Source organism: Diadema antillarum, unplaced genomic scaffold, assembly GCF_040938485.1.
Source record: "Diadema antillarum isolate AM-2024a unplaced genomic scaffold, OU_Dant_1.0 seq00001105_RagTag, whole genome shotgun sequence".
NCBI classification, from domain to species: Eukaryota; Metazoa; Echinodermata; class Echinoidea; order Diadematoida; family Diadematidae; genus Diadema; species Diadema antillarum.
This window is the reverse complement of record NW_027271921.1, coordinates 1132700-1149510: the sequence shown is the minus strand read 5'-3', so window position 1 is coordinate 1149510 and position 16811 is coordinate 1132700. Positions and strand designations below refer to the sequence as shown.

General features: G+C 39.1%; 1 protein-coding gene across 1 annotated transcript in view; it reads right to left on the bottom strand.

Annotated features, from left to right (window-relative positions):
* Positions 1-6908: 6908 nt before the first annotated feature.
* Positions 6909-16811, bottom strand: part of LOC139743750 (uncharacterized) — a 74152-nt gene continuing 64249 nt past the window's right edge. The window contains exons 50-55 of the mRNA XM_071654204.1: positions 11809-11898; positions 10859-10942; positions 10170-10264; positions 9658-9787; positions 9048-9093; positions 6909-7095 (exon numbers count right to left, since the gene is read on the bottom strand). Coding sequence (XP_071510305.1) covers positions 6953-7095; positions 9048-9093; positions 9658-9787; positions 10170-10264; positions 10859-10942; positions 11809-11898 — 588 coding nt within the window. The 3' untranslated portion in view covers positions 6909-6952. The remainder of the gene's footprint in view (positions 7096-9047; positions 9094-9657; positions 9788-10169; positions 10265-10858; positions 10943-11808; positions 11899-16811) is intronic.

The following is a 16811-nucleotide window of genomic DNA, read 5'->3' as shown; positions in this document are numbered from 1 at the left end:
GCATGGGCGAACGCTTCACATCACCGTGTATGTGTTCGCTCCTTGTGTCCTGCACAGTTTCCGAGGGGAACTTGCATTATTGTAATACAATAATCTGAAATTAAACAAGGTTTGTTTCATTGTTCCGAAGGTACTTTATCACAAAACACACAGATTCTTATACATTGTACACCTAAATGTCCGTTGGTTCGGAAATGAAATAGGGTTTGTTATTACGAACATTTTGACGTTATTCAACCAGTTTGTTATTACTAAAGTTCGTTAAACCGACAATGAGATATGGTTCTTATTACGACGGTTCGTTAGTCAGAAAATGACAGGAATTCTAAACTTTCGTTAATCGGAACATCAAAAAAAAAACTTCGTTAATCCAAAGGTGAAAAAGGTGTGTGCACTAACAAAACGTGGGAATTGCAAACCTCCTAATTGTCTTACGATAACAGAACCTTCGAAATACAAACTATAACTAACTTTTCTCATTTTTTTTTTACAAACCTTCGGAGGAATAACAAACCTTATTTCATTGTTAAAAAACCTTCGGAACAGTGAACCTTTCTCATTTTTTTCGTTTACAAACCTTCGGAATGACGAAACTCATTTCATTTTCCGATAAACGAGACATCGGAAAACGAACAATTTATTTATATCTAAATCATGAACTTTCGGAATAACGAATCGTCGGAAGAGCGAAGCTTCAAAACAACGAACAAACCTTCGGATTCCCGGGAATGGCGAAACTTCGGAACAAAGAGTCTTTCGGAGTAACGAACTTTAGTGAAAAAGGAATCTTTGGAATAGCGAACTGTAACGGAATCCTAAACCATCATTTTCTATACGACTTATTGTGTGACAACAAACAACTTTATGATCTCTTTTAAATGAAATATCCAAACAAAATCAAAAAGGTACCATCCCATTTCATATAGCTTTCCAGTGTATGATGAGTATTCAACAAACAGAATATGATATATGCGTGGTTTCCTTGTTTTTGTTATGTATTGTATTTGTTCGGTTATAACGAAATTTCGTTATAACGAAAGAAAACGGCCGGTCCCGAGCATTTCGTTATAACGGGAGTGCACTGTAGTAAGAGTGTCTATTACACTGAAGTTTCAGTACTGCAAGTAACTCAGTTACACAGCTGCTTGAATCCTGTAATAGTGCTTGGGGGGGGGGGGGAGAGGGGGGCTCTCTCGCACAAAAATGTAACTGGTCACTAGGGGTAAAGACTATATTTTTCTCTGACCTGATCAAAACAAATATTGTGTGAACATCCTGTCCCGCACTCCTTCCATGCCGATGTCTGCACACGAATGAATACAATAAAGAATATATGGGCCCAACAGCATTATGCCATGTGCAGTGTTCATGTGGGATATGCAATCACACATTGCCTTTAAATTACATACATGTCAAAACCTGTCTAGGTTTCTTTTCTACTGTCTGTCTGCTGTATATATAAGTGGTTATTTTCGCGTGGGTTTAGTTTTGGCGAATCACAGTTGGATTGCAAATTTAACAACACGCGAAAGTGTTGCCATACACTAGAGTAACAATGCATGCAAGATAGCGTTGGTGTCAATTAGCAAAAACATCTCGCGAAAATATCTTAACGCAAAAATAACAGGTTATACAGTACCTTCCTAGGTAATCGTGAACATTATTGACATTAAATGGAACTGGATCATCACAATTGTGTGTTCTCAATTCACTGTTTGTGCAGCACATGCATTTTCTTGCAGATGTCTAGCCTTGTTTCATGGCTTCCTTGTGGCTGATTATTACATAACTGAATATGGTATTGGGTGCTCAAAAACATGGGCGTATGTGTGGGTAGGTAGTCCTTTGTCATTAGCGAGCTTTTGATTTCAGGACGGTAGGCCAACAGAATGGAGGGTAGAACATAAAATCAATCTGTGTATTCCCCAAACCGAACATCTCTGTCCTGTAGATTATCTGGTCGGCTCTCGGTGGAAATATCCCATGGCCTGTAAACAGGATGGAGCGGATAGCTGCTGTGTGTTTTAGGTACAGTGTGCGCTCATGATAGCTTTATACTCGTCATAGTGGAAGCAAGATTCCCAGTCCTCAAAAATCGAGACAGGCAACAAATCGGGAACAGAGCAAGACTTCACTGGTGAGTGGACTCACCATCTTGAATGCCCTACCGTCCCGAATCGTAAGCTCCCTGTCAGTGTTGAAAGAGAAAAATGTCTTGAGCACCAAGTTCACTCAGAGGCATACTGTATAAGTGGTTTCTTTCGCGTACAGAAACTTTCGCGGTTTCCATCGGTACGGACTTTTTCGCGTGTGTTTAAATTTGCGGTCGGTAATGATTGCGTTGTACAAGCGACGAGTTCAAAACATTTTCGCGTGATGTTAAATTCGCGGTTCAACCTCAAAGCACGAAAAGCGCGAAAATAAAACCACCGCGAAAGAAACCACTTTTACAGTAGAAGGAACACACGAACTGGAAATGAATACGCTGTGACAGTACACTTTTGCTTGTGTAAACAGCATTTAATTATCTCTGTCTTTGCTTTGCAGCAGTTCTGAAATGATTACAAGTCACACACAAAGTCACGAGTACATGTATCTCTGCCAATATAAATAACACACAATTTGTACATAAAACTTCTTGCAAAAATTAAATATACTGTAACAGACTTGTACACCTATTGATTCTCTACTTAATATGGTTAACACTTGTAACAAGAAAAAAATATATCAAAAGTGAGTTTTGAACAACTGTACTGCGCTTTAAGCAATTGCAGCAAATATTTTCCACTCAATTTCATAATTAAATCATTTTCAGTTGATGAATACGTATAGTGTAACACCTCGTAGAATTTTGGTGAGGTAAAGTGTAAAGCCCAAATGGCTGATTTATCAATGTGTAGTTCATGAGTTTTCAAGAAAAGAATTACATATGCAATCAAATTTAGTTAAAACTGTACATAATCATCATCATGTTTTAGGAGTTAAAGCCAATCATTTTCTCGTATATAAGCTCATATTCATGAAAGTGGTCATTTATTTACATACTATTTCTTTGGTGTCACAATTGTCAGAGGAAACTGCATAGCATGCTCATTTTTGCTCTAAACTCTTCCACATAGGGCCTACTTAGTAGCAATCATTTCAAGGATTGATAATGACTTGAAGTTCTACCACAGTACAGACAAAGTATTCCAAACATCATTCAGAGTTCTTACGGTACACAAATAGTGTTGCTTTAAACTGATCCCATCATTTTGATGCTGATTGGTCACATTAAATGCACAGATTTTGTAGAATCCTCACGTATAATATATGAACTAAAATGCCCCTTGATTACATGAAACAACAGCAAACCAAAACCCTAAAAACTGGAGCTTAACATTTCATATTTCCATGGAGAAATTTATTTTGTAAGAGAGAAATTTCATTTTGTAAAATTGAGTGCATACTCATCACAGTACTACATTGTAGTAATCATTGAGTTGACTATGGAGTAATGAAAACATCCTTCAAAATTGAATAAAAAGTACTAAAATCAATGGGCATTATTTTTAGCAGAAATTTCAATAGCCAATATCCTACAGCGTCAGGACACACAAATGCTCAAAGTTTACTGTTTGTGCTTTCTAGTTTCTTGGTTTTTGGCAAGACGTAGGTGTCTAGCACCAGCAGACAAACTTTAATAACACACACTGCATTACTCTCTATTTGAGCAATTGCTTTCACATTTGTTACTACAGTGTATATCAAAACGGCATGGCAACAGATTTCTCAAAATGTGACATTTTGAACAATATGGGTGAACCCCATTACGAGATAGGATGGCAATCATTTTCTTGTTTTAATAAAGTTTTGTTGAAATGGACAAAGTAAATCTGGAAAATGATGAGTTTTTAAATCTTCTTCTTGTGTAGTATCCATGTTCATTATAATAGGGTTCGCCTGGAATGTTGTCATCAGAAAATCTAAATGCAGCCTGCTGCATCATTCACTCAAAAGGTAATGCAATTATCAAATGCATGCAATGGGAAAAGTCACAGGCAGATTTTCACAAAGACCCCCAAGTTCTGTATGCCGTAACAATGGAAGAGGCAACCATTCATTTATGCCTCAATCATATGAAACCAACCTTAGTCCATGCCCAGTCTAAAATTAGATTATTTATTAGATTTATTGGATGAGAAAACATGAGCAAGAGGAAAATTCTTGGAAATCTTGAGATGAATGGTTCTCTGTAACACGAAGACACATGTGTTTTAAACAAAGTAGGTTATATATAGGGTAAAATATTCAAGTTGTCAAATACACCTACCACAGTTCCAACTGCAGTACAAATGAAACAGAGTACATGTATATTGGATTCAGAAGTATGGAGTTTAGAAAATGTTATAAAAACTATGGAACAAGCTGCATGCATTTCACATTCCACGCAAGCTGCTTTAAGATCGGTTTTAAGACAGGTTCCAGCCTGTCTTCTAAGACTCTTACACATCTCGAAAAATGATAACATTAAAGTTAGGTTTCCATATGCACCTCACAAGCTGTAAAAGCACGCATTAGTCTTTACATGTATGTACACATAAATAGGATTCTAAAAATAAGAATGGGTTTACAGATTTGTATTAATAACTTACATTCACACCCATCCGTGCTAAAACCTGTAACAAATCAGTCTTAAACAAAGTTTGATAGTGTATCAAAAGACAAGATGTAGGAACTCCAAGGTAAATGGTACATAATACATGTGCTACTTTATGTTTTGTGCTCGTTTTTTTTTTCTCCAATTGAAGCTTAAGGATGATGAAAAACAACTACTGAAGACCTCTTACGCTGCTTTACATATGAAGTTATTAACGTCTATGCAACGGAAAAAGGACTTCAAGAATATGGTGTGAAATACAACAAGGGAGAAATAATGTGATTGATGCCTTAATGTGAGCAAACAAGTCAACATGCAGGAACACATTTTAATACAGAATTCTACTTGAGGGCAACTGTCTTCCTTTGGAATGGTGTATAAATGATAGGACTATTACCTACATGCAAGGCAAAAATCTAAAAAGATGTTTGCGTATATGCATTGCGTTTTCAATTAATATCTTATATGCAAAAGTATAACAGCCCTTCATTATACATATATTTAAGATTTCTAATATTCATTCGTGCAAATTGATGAATTCATTTTATTTCTACATCTAGCTTATGGCTAGAGATTTATCTTTCTTTCTTTTTTTGGCATGTAAGTCAAGGTGAATCAAATATACATCAAGGTGCAAATCTGACAGAATTTCAGTTAACAACGAACACATCACAAAATCAGATCAGATAACAGCAGACAGTGTTTACTGTCAAAGAGAAACCACACATAATGAGTTTTGACAGCAAATGTACCAATCACATCATGCATATTTAGCTATACAGATCAAACAACATAGCACAAGAGTGACAATTCAGTCGTCCCTACCTACTCGTCCCCATCAAAAAGCAACAAACAAACAAACAACAACACACCAGAAACTTAACTTTCAAAAATCAAGATGATATGTCTTTGAGTAGAAACCAGTGGAGATCTGATCAAATTTAATAATAATAATGTCTTATTTACCTAGGGTAGCCTCTTCAGTGTTGCCACTGCTCTACCAGAGGGCCCTGCCATTATTATTACCCTAGCGTTGCCAGGTACCCATTCATACACCTGATTCGAGAGGGACGTGGTGGGTAAAACATCTTGTCCATGGACGTAAGCACTGGGCGGGATTCGAACTCGTGTTATCCATTCGGGAGTTGGGAGTCTTATCCACTATGCCACAGCGTCCCCATTTGCAGGATTTCTTCAGGATCCATGTACACATCACATTTAAACAGTTTAAAAATGTGCACAGAAGTGCGCTCCGTAACTTGGACCATCTACAGAGGAAAGGAAGAAACCCATTTGTGCTCATACCAAAGAGGTTCAAGAGTTGGAGTTCCAACTGGCTATAACTATTCAAAGAGCCGTCAGTTTTCTTGGAATGCACAAAAGAATTTCACTGGACTGGTGTATTTGTGCATGTGATGATCAGGATTTGATGTCACTATCTTTCTGAGCAATTTGAAGATTCATTTTGAACCCTAACATGACAAAACATATATTTTACTTGTTTATACACTTAATGAAATGAAATTTCACCAACAGATCAAACATATAAAACAACAGTAAATCCCATCCAGAAATGTGTGGAAAAGTGTAAAACAGAGCTGTGTGTTGTGAAAGTGTTTGAGACTGTACCCTACTTGAAAGTCAATTTTATTCCTTTTCTTATTGATTCCTACAAATAAAACTGACATGGTATAGTGACTGGACATTATGCAATGAGGCACAAAACAATTGTCTTCCTGTCTGTGAGACAGATCCACTTTGGCACATGCTTCCAATGTTTTTGAGTGGCAGCACCAAACATGAGTTCAAAGGGAATAAGGCTGTCAGGACTCTACCCCATATCTCTTGAAGTTCCTTGCTTGTACTAAGGCAGTCATGTTCCCTACATAAAATGCTTTACTTCCACAAAAGCAAAATGATTTGTGGACACCCGTGGCGATTCTATTATACACTCCCAAAACCAACTGGCCTCAAAAAATGACCTTGTTAAACTGCTCGGTATTATTCTCATTCTCTTCCTCAGTTACCTAGTACCCTCTGGCAATGAATGAGCACTCATGGTGCAAGCTAGAATGTATGCACATGCACATATCAGAAAAAATTGAATTCAGTTTGCACTTTGGTACTCAGGTTCTTGAAGTACTTTTAAACTTTTTGCAACATTAACATCTGAAATCAGAAGTCCAATGGAAATACTTAAGGTTTGTAAAAGCTGCTTGTTCAAGGTCTTTATCAAGGGGTATTTCCAGCAAAATTGACTCTATATGGGTCAGCAATAGATTAAAAGCTTCAATAACTGTCAGTATGAATACATCAAACAAAGTAGTTTTTCCTCAGGACAGAGAGATAATTGTTGTTTGGTATCGTTGAACCCAGCGAGCTGATCCCTTGTGAGTTGTTGAGATGATCCCTGCCCAACCTCTCTGCTAGCAATGTTGACCCAAATTCTGTTGGAGCTGAAAATAGAGCAATGTGAAATGAAAATTTGTTTATATTTCAAACTTAAGATAAGCACATCATATTTTCCATACACTCACAGTTGTCTCTATTCCCTTGATGTAAGTCCCTCTCAAACATCCTATCCTACACCAAATGCACATGTGGAGGTTTTAACTGATGATTCTTTGAATGGAAGATACAATTTGTACATCACACCATGGATTCTTGATCTACAACAGAAGAATCTGCCTTGGATAAATGAGACCATATGTAACATTGGCAGTTTTATTGGGAGCATGATTGTATTGTTATTTTTATTACCATTCTTAATATCATTATCATCATTACAATTCTATAATGCTTACTTACTGACAAAACTAGAAATATCACTTAAGGTGATTAATACCCCCGCCCCATGACGACAGTCTTACCCAAGGAATGATCTTTCCTTGATTTTCTGCCATTTAAATGCCGTTACCATGGCAACGCAGCTTCCGACACGTCCGAAAAATATGTCTTGCACATCTTCCCACCAAGACTATTGTGTGTGCCACATTTCATAAGCTTTTGTCAAAAACTGAGGAAGTAGTTCAATCCACAAGATCTTTCCTTGATCTTCCGCCATTAATATGCCGTTACCATGGCAACGCAGCTTCCGACACGTCCAAAAAATATGTCTTGCACATCTTCCCACCAAGACCAATGTGTGTGCCACATTTCATGAGCTTCAGTCGAATACAGAGGAAGTAGTTCAATCCCCAAGATCTTTCCTTGATCTTCTGCCATTTATATGCCGTTACACCATGGCAACGCAGCTTCCGACACGTCCGAAAAATATGTCTTCCACATCTTCCCACCAAGATCAAGGTGTGTGCCACATTTCATAAGCTTTGGTCAAAAAACTGAGGAAGTAGTTAAATCCGCAAGATCTTTCCTTGATCTTCTGCCATTAATATGCCGTTACCATGGCAACGTACTTTCGGGTACTGTCAAAAAATGCATCTTGCACATCTACAACCAAAGGCACACATCTGTACCAAGTTTCATGGAAATTGGGCAAAAACTGAGGAAGTAGTTTGCAACACAAAATTTTCCATCATTTTGGCTCATAATATGTGAGCTGTTACCATGGCAACATACTTTTTGTCACTGTCAAGAAATGTGTCATGCTGACCTATATCCTAAGACAAACATTCAATATGAATTCCATGAGAATTGGAAGAACACTGATGAAGCAGTTTTGCCATGAAGCATTTTGCCCTATATTTTACCAATAACATGCCGTTACCATGGCAACGCACTTTTTGCCACTGCGGAAATATGTGTCTTGCACATTAACATATTCAGATGAACATCTGTACCTAATTTCATAAAAATTGATCAAAAACTGTGGGAGGAGTTCGCGACGCAAGATTTGTACCCATTTTTGCCCATAATATGCCGTTACCATGGCAACATACTTTTGGGTACTGTCAAAAAATACGTCTTGCACATCTACAACCCAAGGCACACATCTGTGCCAAGTTTTATGGGAATCGGTTGAAAACTAAGGAAGTAGTTCGCGACGCAAGATTTGCAACGGACCGACCGCCCGACCGACCGCCCGACCGCCCGCCCGACCGACCGCCCGACCGTCCACTGATTCCTATATACCCCCTTCAAACTTCGTTTGGCGGGGGTATAAAAACTCTTTATATCCAAGCCTTGAAGCTGCTCAAATTATTCTGGGAAATTAATAGAAACTTCACTACAATGTAGCTTTTGTTTCTCATTTTGATGTGCAAAGACAGTTTGAGTCTGCATTCATCTGAAGCTTGTTTGAAATAAAGGCTGCCACCAGACCATCAAACTTTAGTGACTGGGTACGGGGAGGGTTTGGCGAAAAGGACTTGTGGGCAATAGCTAGCTTTTAGTTTCACATTGACTTTTATGACAAGAGACACTTGATTCCTTCATCCACCATACTCACCTGTTTGTAAGTGTCTCTCTATGCTCTTGTCTAACTCGAGTCGAACCTGTCATGGAAATCAATTAATTAAGCAATGTAAGTGAAGAGTCTGATGTAATCACAAGCATTTGGTATTGCATACCCAATGTATTTAGTGAGTCTACTTTTGGTGCGAGTGCTTGCTACTGTACTGAGTGCATGAACTCTTGTTACAATTCACGAATGCACAAAATATCATGCTGAATACGCAGGTGCCAGTCACTCCTTTTTCAGTGCAGAGTTGACTTCAAAGTCTAGTAGAAGTATGGTACTTTTTTACAGTTTATGCTTTCTCTAAAAATCATCATATGTAGATAATAATCATAATGGATGGCTTTAATTCATGGAAGACTAGGGAATATTGCACTTGTTAGGGCCAATATTATGCTCATCTTTAATTAGTGCAATATTTCCTCAGATCCCATTCATTGCCATCCAATATGATATAAATAAAGCTGTCACAGATTTGACACACAACTGTCGGAAATATACACTGTAATGATAGTTTCACTACTTTCAAAGACTTCGAGGTCATGCAACTTTGCTCAGTCTATGCATCTACAACACGAAAGTTGCCAAAGTGGATTGGTACCTTTTCAGTGATTGGATCCACTCCAGTACCAGGACCAGGACCTGGGCTATGGGGTGTGGCTCTGGGAGAGGCCTTGGTTGGTGTCAGGTCCAGACTACTGGTCCGCAGGTGTTTGGTCTTACGCTCCATCCTAACATGGGTAACAAGTTTCATCACATACCTTTCATGTCAAAGAAATAAATTTATCAAAATCTCAATGGTTTACATTACTGCATCTGAAACATACTTTATGACCGAGTCGGGGATGCAAACCTCGTTAAATGGCTTTGCAGTACTTTGGTGGCTTAAAACAAATATTTTTGGTGGACACAGTAGTTTTACATTATCTGCAATAGAAATGTGTAGTGATAACATTTGGAAAATACAGTATTTTTTGTGAAACCTGCTGCATTTTTTTTTTTTTTTTTTGGGGGGGGGGGGGGGGGGGGGAAGAATCAACAGTTGGCATCTGTGCCGAATAAGTATAATGGGGTATTCTACTGTGATAAGGAGAGTTTGGTTCTACTTCTTACGTCATTCTTGCTGTGAGGTCTACCAGTCTGTTCTGTGTCCTATCTAGCTCCGCCCCCAGCCGCTCCCGCGATTCAACCTCCTGCCTATGGAGGTCCTGTGAGAGAGACAGAGAGACAGAGAGACAGATAGACAGAGTCAAAATCAAAGTGGACAAAAGAGACCATGTCTACAATTGTGAGGTCCACAACAAAGGAAAAGGGCATACGTAATGTATTTCTAATGACCAAATCCAAATGTGTTAACAGCCAACCACTGGATAACTCAAAGCATTTTTTTCTTATTTAATTTCACAAATTGCTCTGACACAAATCAAATGACTGCAACTGATTGACCAATTACCCTACATTGACGTAAATAAGCACTGAAATATTTATCGTGATGTGGGCCACTGTTAATCATTTGCAATAAGAACAACTCGATACATGAATTCTATCAGTTTCAATAAATCAAATGATATTGGAAAGTGCTCCTTTTTCAATTTTCTTTTTCACCCCAATAAAATAATTTTAAATTTCATTGGTATATTAAAAAAAGCCAAGACAATGCAACAAATCATATCCCAAACACCACTCAGCATTCAATAATCACGTCATGACCCTAGTAAATGCCTCACTACACTGGAATAGCATCAAAAGATAACCTTTGCATTAAAAAAGAAAAGACAAAAAAGCAATGTGGTGAAACTAACCTTATATCTGGCCACCTCAGCCTCCAGTGTTGCCTTCTGAGTCTGTGCCTCATGGTAACTTGATCTCAGCTGGGAGCATTCCATCTGTAGGTAGCACATCATACATGTATTTCTTTTCACGAATTGACAAGAATTTTAAGCCATTTTTTCATTTCCATACATGGCATGGCAATGCATTTTGATTCTCAACACTGAAGAAATGCCATTATCCACATGATATAACTTTACAAATCACAATACCTACCCTTTAGATGACGATACACACACTTATGACTGTCAATATACAGTATCCTGCATGAATTAAATTTGGCAATTCCATGAAAACTTTTTTTTTTCAACTAAAATTATACATTTTTCTTGCTACAAACAAATCAGAATTTGTAAAATGATTTTACCACCAAAAATACATGTATATTTATTCTAATGGAAATGGGCACAGACCAGCAATGAAAATGCACATGTAAATTTTGGTAAATTACTGTGTAAAACTAAAATAATGTGGCGTAAGCCCCAACTTTGAGAGGGGAGAGTTGCAATTGGGAACTTCAGACAATTTAAGCCCATCACTAATTGAAGGATAACATGAAATTTAAGTAACTTTGACAGAGAAAACTATTTTATTTATATCAAGCCAACCTGCTACACAAGGAGTCTTGTCAATATGCATGAAACTTTCATTTCTGCCTGCTTGATTTTTTTTTTTTATAATTCATACAAGAAAATGATGGAGGGGAAAGGATGATGACAACTCTCAAGTGCATAAAATTTGTCACTTGTACAAAAATGGGCATTTTCTATTCCCTCCTACACTCTTTTTATCACAATGACTTTCAAATACATCAGAAGTGCATTCTGCAACCAACTTCCAGACATTGAGTTAAAGGCCAAAGGTCAAGGGAGGATGCTAGGCAGCACACACGTTGCCATGGAGACAGAGATGTCCTCCTCACCTTGAGGTCATTGATGCTTGCCTCCAGCTCCCTCTTGGATTCCTCGTCCCTGGCCTGCTGGAGATGTTCCAGACGGTCCCTGGCAAGGCTCTGGCAGGTGAGAAGGGTGTGCAATGAGAAATAAAAAGAAGGAACAATTACAAAACTGGGAGAAACTTCCATATAGTCAGGCTCCTCATGTAATTTTGCCAGATTTTTTTTTTTTTTGGAGAGTATCGAAATCATGCATTTTTGGAAAGCTTACTGTATAAGAAATCAGGAAAACATTGTTTCCCTTTGCCCTGATACTTACATGGCCACCATCTTGGATTTTTTTTCAAAATGGCTGCCACAAAACAGGTTTTCTTCAGTATGTCGTCTTCTACATAACCTAAAAACTTGATTTTGACAGCAAAACCACCATTGCACCAAATTTGAGTTCGACTGCTTCAACACTGTGGAAGATGTTCACTCCACAAGATTTTCAAGAAAATATACCATTACCAAAAGCCTTATAAGCCCGATAAACACAAAAAACATGTCTTGCACGTCTACACCTCAATGTCATCATGTACCCCAAGTTTCATCGAAATTGCATCTCAAAGGAATTCGCGACACAAGATTTGCACAGAACCGCCCGACCGCCCGCCCACACGCTGATTGCTACATACCCCCTTATACACTTCGTATAAGGGGGTATGTACACAAGGGTCTACACTGAGCTGGGAATAAAAGGGTTATAGAAACTGTCCTGCCAAATGAAAGGGGCTACACTGAGCTGGGAATAAAAGGGTTATGGAAACTGTCCTACCAAATGAAAGGGGCTACACTGAGCTGGGAATAAAAGGGTTATAGAAACTGTCCTGAAAGGGGCTACACTGAGCTGGGAATAAAAGGCTTATAAAAACTATCCTATCAAATGAAAGGGGCTTCACAGAACCGCCCGACCGCCCGCCCACACGCTGATTGCTACATACCCCCTTATACACTTCGTATAAGGGGGTATGTACACAAGGGTCTACACTGAGCTGGGAATAAAAGGGTTATAGAAATTGTCCTACCAAATGAAAGGGGCTACACTGAGATGGGAATAAAAGGGTTATAGAAACTGTCCTGAAAGGGGCTACACTGAGCTGGGAATAAAAGGCATATAAAAACTATCCTATCAAATGAAAGGGGCTTCACTGAGCTGGGAATAAAAGGGTTATAGAAATTGCCCTGCCAAATGAAAGGGGCTACACTGAAATGGGAATAAAAGAGTTATAGAAACTGTCCTACCAAATGAAAGGGGCTTCATCGAGCTGGGAATAAAAGGGTTATAGAAATTGCCCTGCCAAATGAAAGGGCTACACTGAAATGGGAATAAAAGGGTTATAGAAACTGTCCTACCAAATGAAAGGGGCTACACTGAGCTGGGAATAAAAGGGTTATAGAAACTGTCCTACCAAATGAAAGGGGCTTCACTGAGCTGGGAATAAAAGGCTTATAAAAGCTGTCCTACCAAATGAAAGGGGCTTCACTGAGCTGGGAATAAAAGGGTTATAGAAACTGTCCTACCAAATGAAAGGGGCTTCACTGAGCTGGGAATAAAAGGGTTATAGAAATTGCCCTGCCAAATGAAAGGGGCTACACTGAGCTGGGAATAAAAGGGCTATAGAAACTGTCCTACCAAATGAAAGAGGCTACACTGAGCTGGGAATAAAAGGGTTATAGAAACTGTCCTACCAAATGAAAGGGGCTTCACTGAGATGGGAATAAAAGGGTTATAGAAATTGCCCTACCAAATGAAAGGGGCTACACTAAGATGGGAATAAAAGGGTTATAGAAACTATCCTATCAAATGAAAGGGGATTCACCGAGCTGGGAATAAAAGGGTTATAGAAATTGCCCTCCCAAATGAAAGGGGCTACACTGAGATGGGAATAAAAGGGTTATAGAAACTGTCCTACCAAATGAAAGGGGTTAGACTGAGCTGGGAATAAAAGGGTTATAGAAATTGTCCTACCAAATGAAAGGGGCTTAACTGAGCTGGGAATAAAAGGGTTATAGAAATTGCCCTGCCAAATGAAAGAGGCTTCACTGAGCTGGGAATAAAAGGGTTATAGAAACTGTCTTACCAATAGAAAGGGGCTACACTGAGCTGGGAATAAAAGGGATATAGAAACTGTCCTACCAAATGAAAGGGGCTTCACTGAGCTGGGAATAAAAGGGTTATAGAAATTGCCCTACCAAATGAAAGGGGCTACACTGAGCTGGGAATAAAAGGGTTATAGAAACTGTCTTACCAAATGAAAGAGGCTTCACTGAGCTGGGAATAAAAGGGTTATAGAAACTGTCCTACCAAATGAAAGGGGCTTCACTGAGCTGGGAAAAAAAGGGTTATAGAAATTGCCCTCCCAAATGAAAGAGGCTACACTGAGCTGGGAATAAAAGGGTTATAATAATTGCCCTGCTAAATGAAAGGGGCTACACTGAGATGGGAATAAAAGGGTTATAGAAACTGTCCTACCAGATGAAAGGGGCTTCACTGAGCTGGGAATAAAAGGGTTATAGAAACTGTCTTACCAAATGAAAGGGGCTACACTGAGATGGGAATAAAAGGGTCATAGAAACTGTCCTACCAAATGAAAGGGCTACACTGAGCTGGGAATAAAAGGGTTATAAAAACTGTCCTACCAAATGAAAGGGGCTTCACTGAGCTGGGAATAAAAGGGTTATAGAAACTGTCTTACCAAATGAAAGAGGCTTCACTGAGCTGGGAATAAAAGGGTTATAGAAACTGTCCTACCAAATGAAAGGGGCTTCACTGAGCTGGGAATAAAAGGGTTATAGAAATTGCCCTCCCAAATGAAAGAGGCTACACTGAGCTGGGAATAAAAGGCTTATAAAAACTGTCCTACCAAATGAAAGGGGCTTCACTGAGCTGGGAATAAAAGGGTTATAGAAACTGTCCTACCAAATGAAAGGGGCTTCACTGAGCTGGGAATAAAAGGGTTATAGAAATTGCCCTGCCAAATGAAAGGGGCTACACTGAGCTGGGAATAAAAGGGCTATAGAAACTGTCCTACCAAATGAAAGAGGCTACACTGAGCTGGGAATAAAAGGGTTATAGAAACTGTCCTACCAAATGAAAGGGGCTTCACTGAGATGGGAATAAAAGGGTTATAGAAATTGCCCTACCAAATGAAAGGGGCTACACTAAGATGGGAATAAAAGGGTTATAGAAACTATCCTATCAAATGAAAGGGGCTTCACCGAGCTGGGAATAAAAGGGTTATAGAAATTGCCCTCCCAAATGAAAGGGGCTACACTGAGATGGGAATAAAAGGGTTATAGAAACTGTCCTACCAAATGAAAGGGGTTAGACTGAGCTGGGAATAAAAGGGTTATAGAAATTGTCCTACCAAATGAAAGGGGCTTAACTGAGCTGGGAATAAAAGGGTTATAGAAATTGCCCTGCCAAATGAAAGAGGCTTCACTGAGCTGGGAATAAAAGGGTTATAGAAACTGTCTTACCAATAGAAAGGGGCTACACTGAGCTGGGAATAAAAGGGATATAGAAACTGTCCTACCAAATGAAAGGGGCTTCACTGAGCTGGGAATAAAAGGGTTATAGAAATTGCCCTACCAAATGAAAGGGGCTACACTGAGCTGGGAATAAAAGGGTTATAGAAACTGTCTTACCAAATGAAAGAGGCTACACTGAGCTGGGAATAAAAGGGTTATAGAAACTGTCCTACCAAATGAAAGGGGCTTCACTGAGCTGGGAAAAAAAGGGTTATAGAAATTGCCCTCCCAAATGAAAGAGGCTACACTGAGCTGGGAATAAAAGGGTTATAATAATTGCCCTACCAAATGAAAGGGGCTACACTAAGATGGGAATAAAAGGGTTATAGAAACTATCCTATCAAATGAAAGGGGCTTCACCGAGCTGGGAATAAAAGGGTTATAGAAATTGCCCTCCCAAATGAAAGGGGCTACACTGAGATGGGAATAAAAGGGTTATAGAAACTGTCCTACCAAATGAAAGGGGTTAGACTGAGCTGGGAATAAAAGGGTTATAGAAATTGTCCTACCAAATGAAAGGGGCTTAACTGAGCTGGGAATAAAAGGGTTATAGAAATTGCCCTGCCAAATGAAAGAGGCTTCACTGAGCTGGGAATAAAAGGGTTATAGAAACTGTCTTACCAATAGAAAGGGGCTACACTGAGCTGGGAATAAAAGGGATATAGAAACTGTCCTACCAAATGAAAGGGGCTTCACTGAGCTGGGAATAAAAGGGTTATAGAAATTGCCCTACCAAATGAAAGGGGCTACACTGAGATGGGAATAAAAGGGTCATAGAAACTGTCCTACCAAATGAAAGGGCTACACTGAGCTGGGAATAAAAGGGTTATAAAAACTGTCCTACCAAATGAAAGGGGCTTCACTGAGCTGGGAATAAAAGGGTTATAGAAACTGTCTTACCAAATGAAAGAGGCTTCACTGAGCTGGGAATAAAAGGGTTATAGAAACTGTCCTACCAAATGAAAGGGGCTTCACTGAGCTGGGAATAAAAGGGTTATAGAAATTGCCCTCCCAAATGAAAGAGGCTACACTGAGCTGGGAATAAAAGGGTTATAGAAATTGCCCTGCTAAATGAAAGGGGCTACACTGAGATGGGAATAAAAGGGTTATAGAAACTGTCCTACCAGATGAAAGGGGCTTCACTGAGCTGGGAATAAAAGGGTTATAGAAACTGTCTTACCAAATGAAAGGGGCTACACTGAGCTGGGAATAAAAGGGTTATAGAAACTGTCTTACCAAATGAAAGAGGCTTCACTGAGCTGGGAATAAAAGGGTTATAGAAACTGTCCTACCAAATGAAAGGGGCTTCACTGAGCTGGGAAAAAAAGGGTTATAGAAATTGCCCTCCCAAATGAAAGAGGCTACACTGAGCTGGGAATAAAAGGGTTATAATAATTGCCCTGCTAAATGAAAGGGGCTACACTGAGATGGGAATAAAAGGGTTATAGAAACTGTCC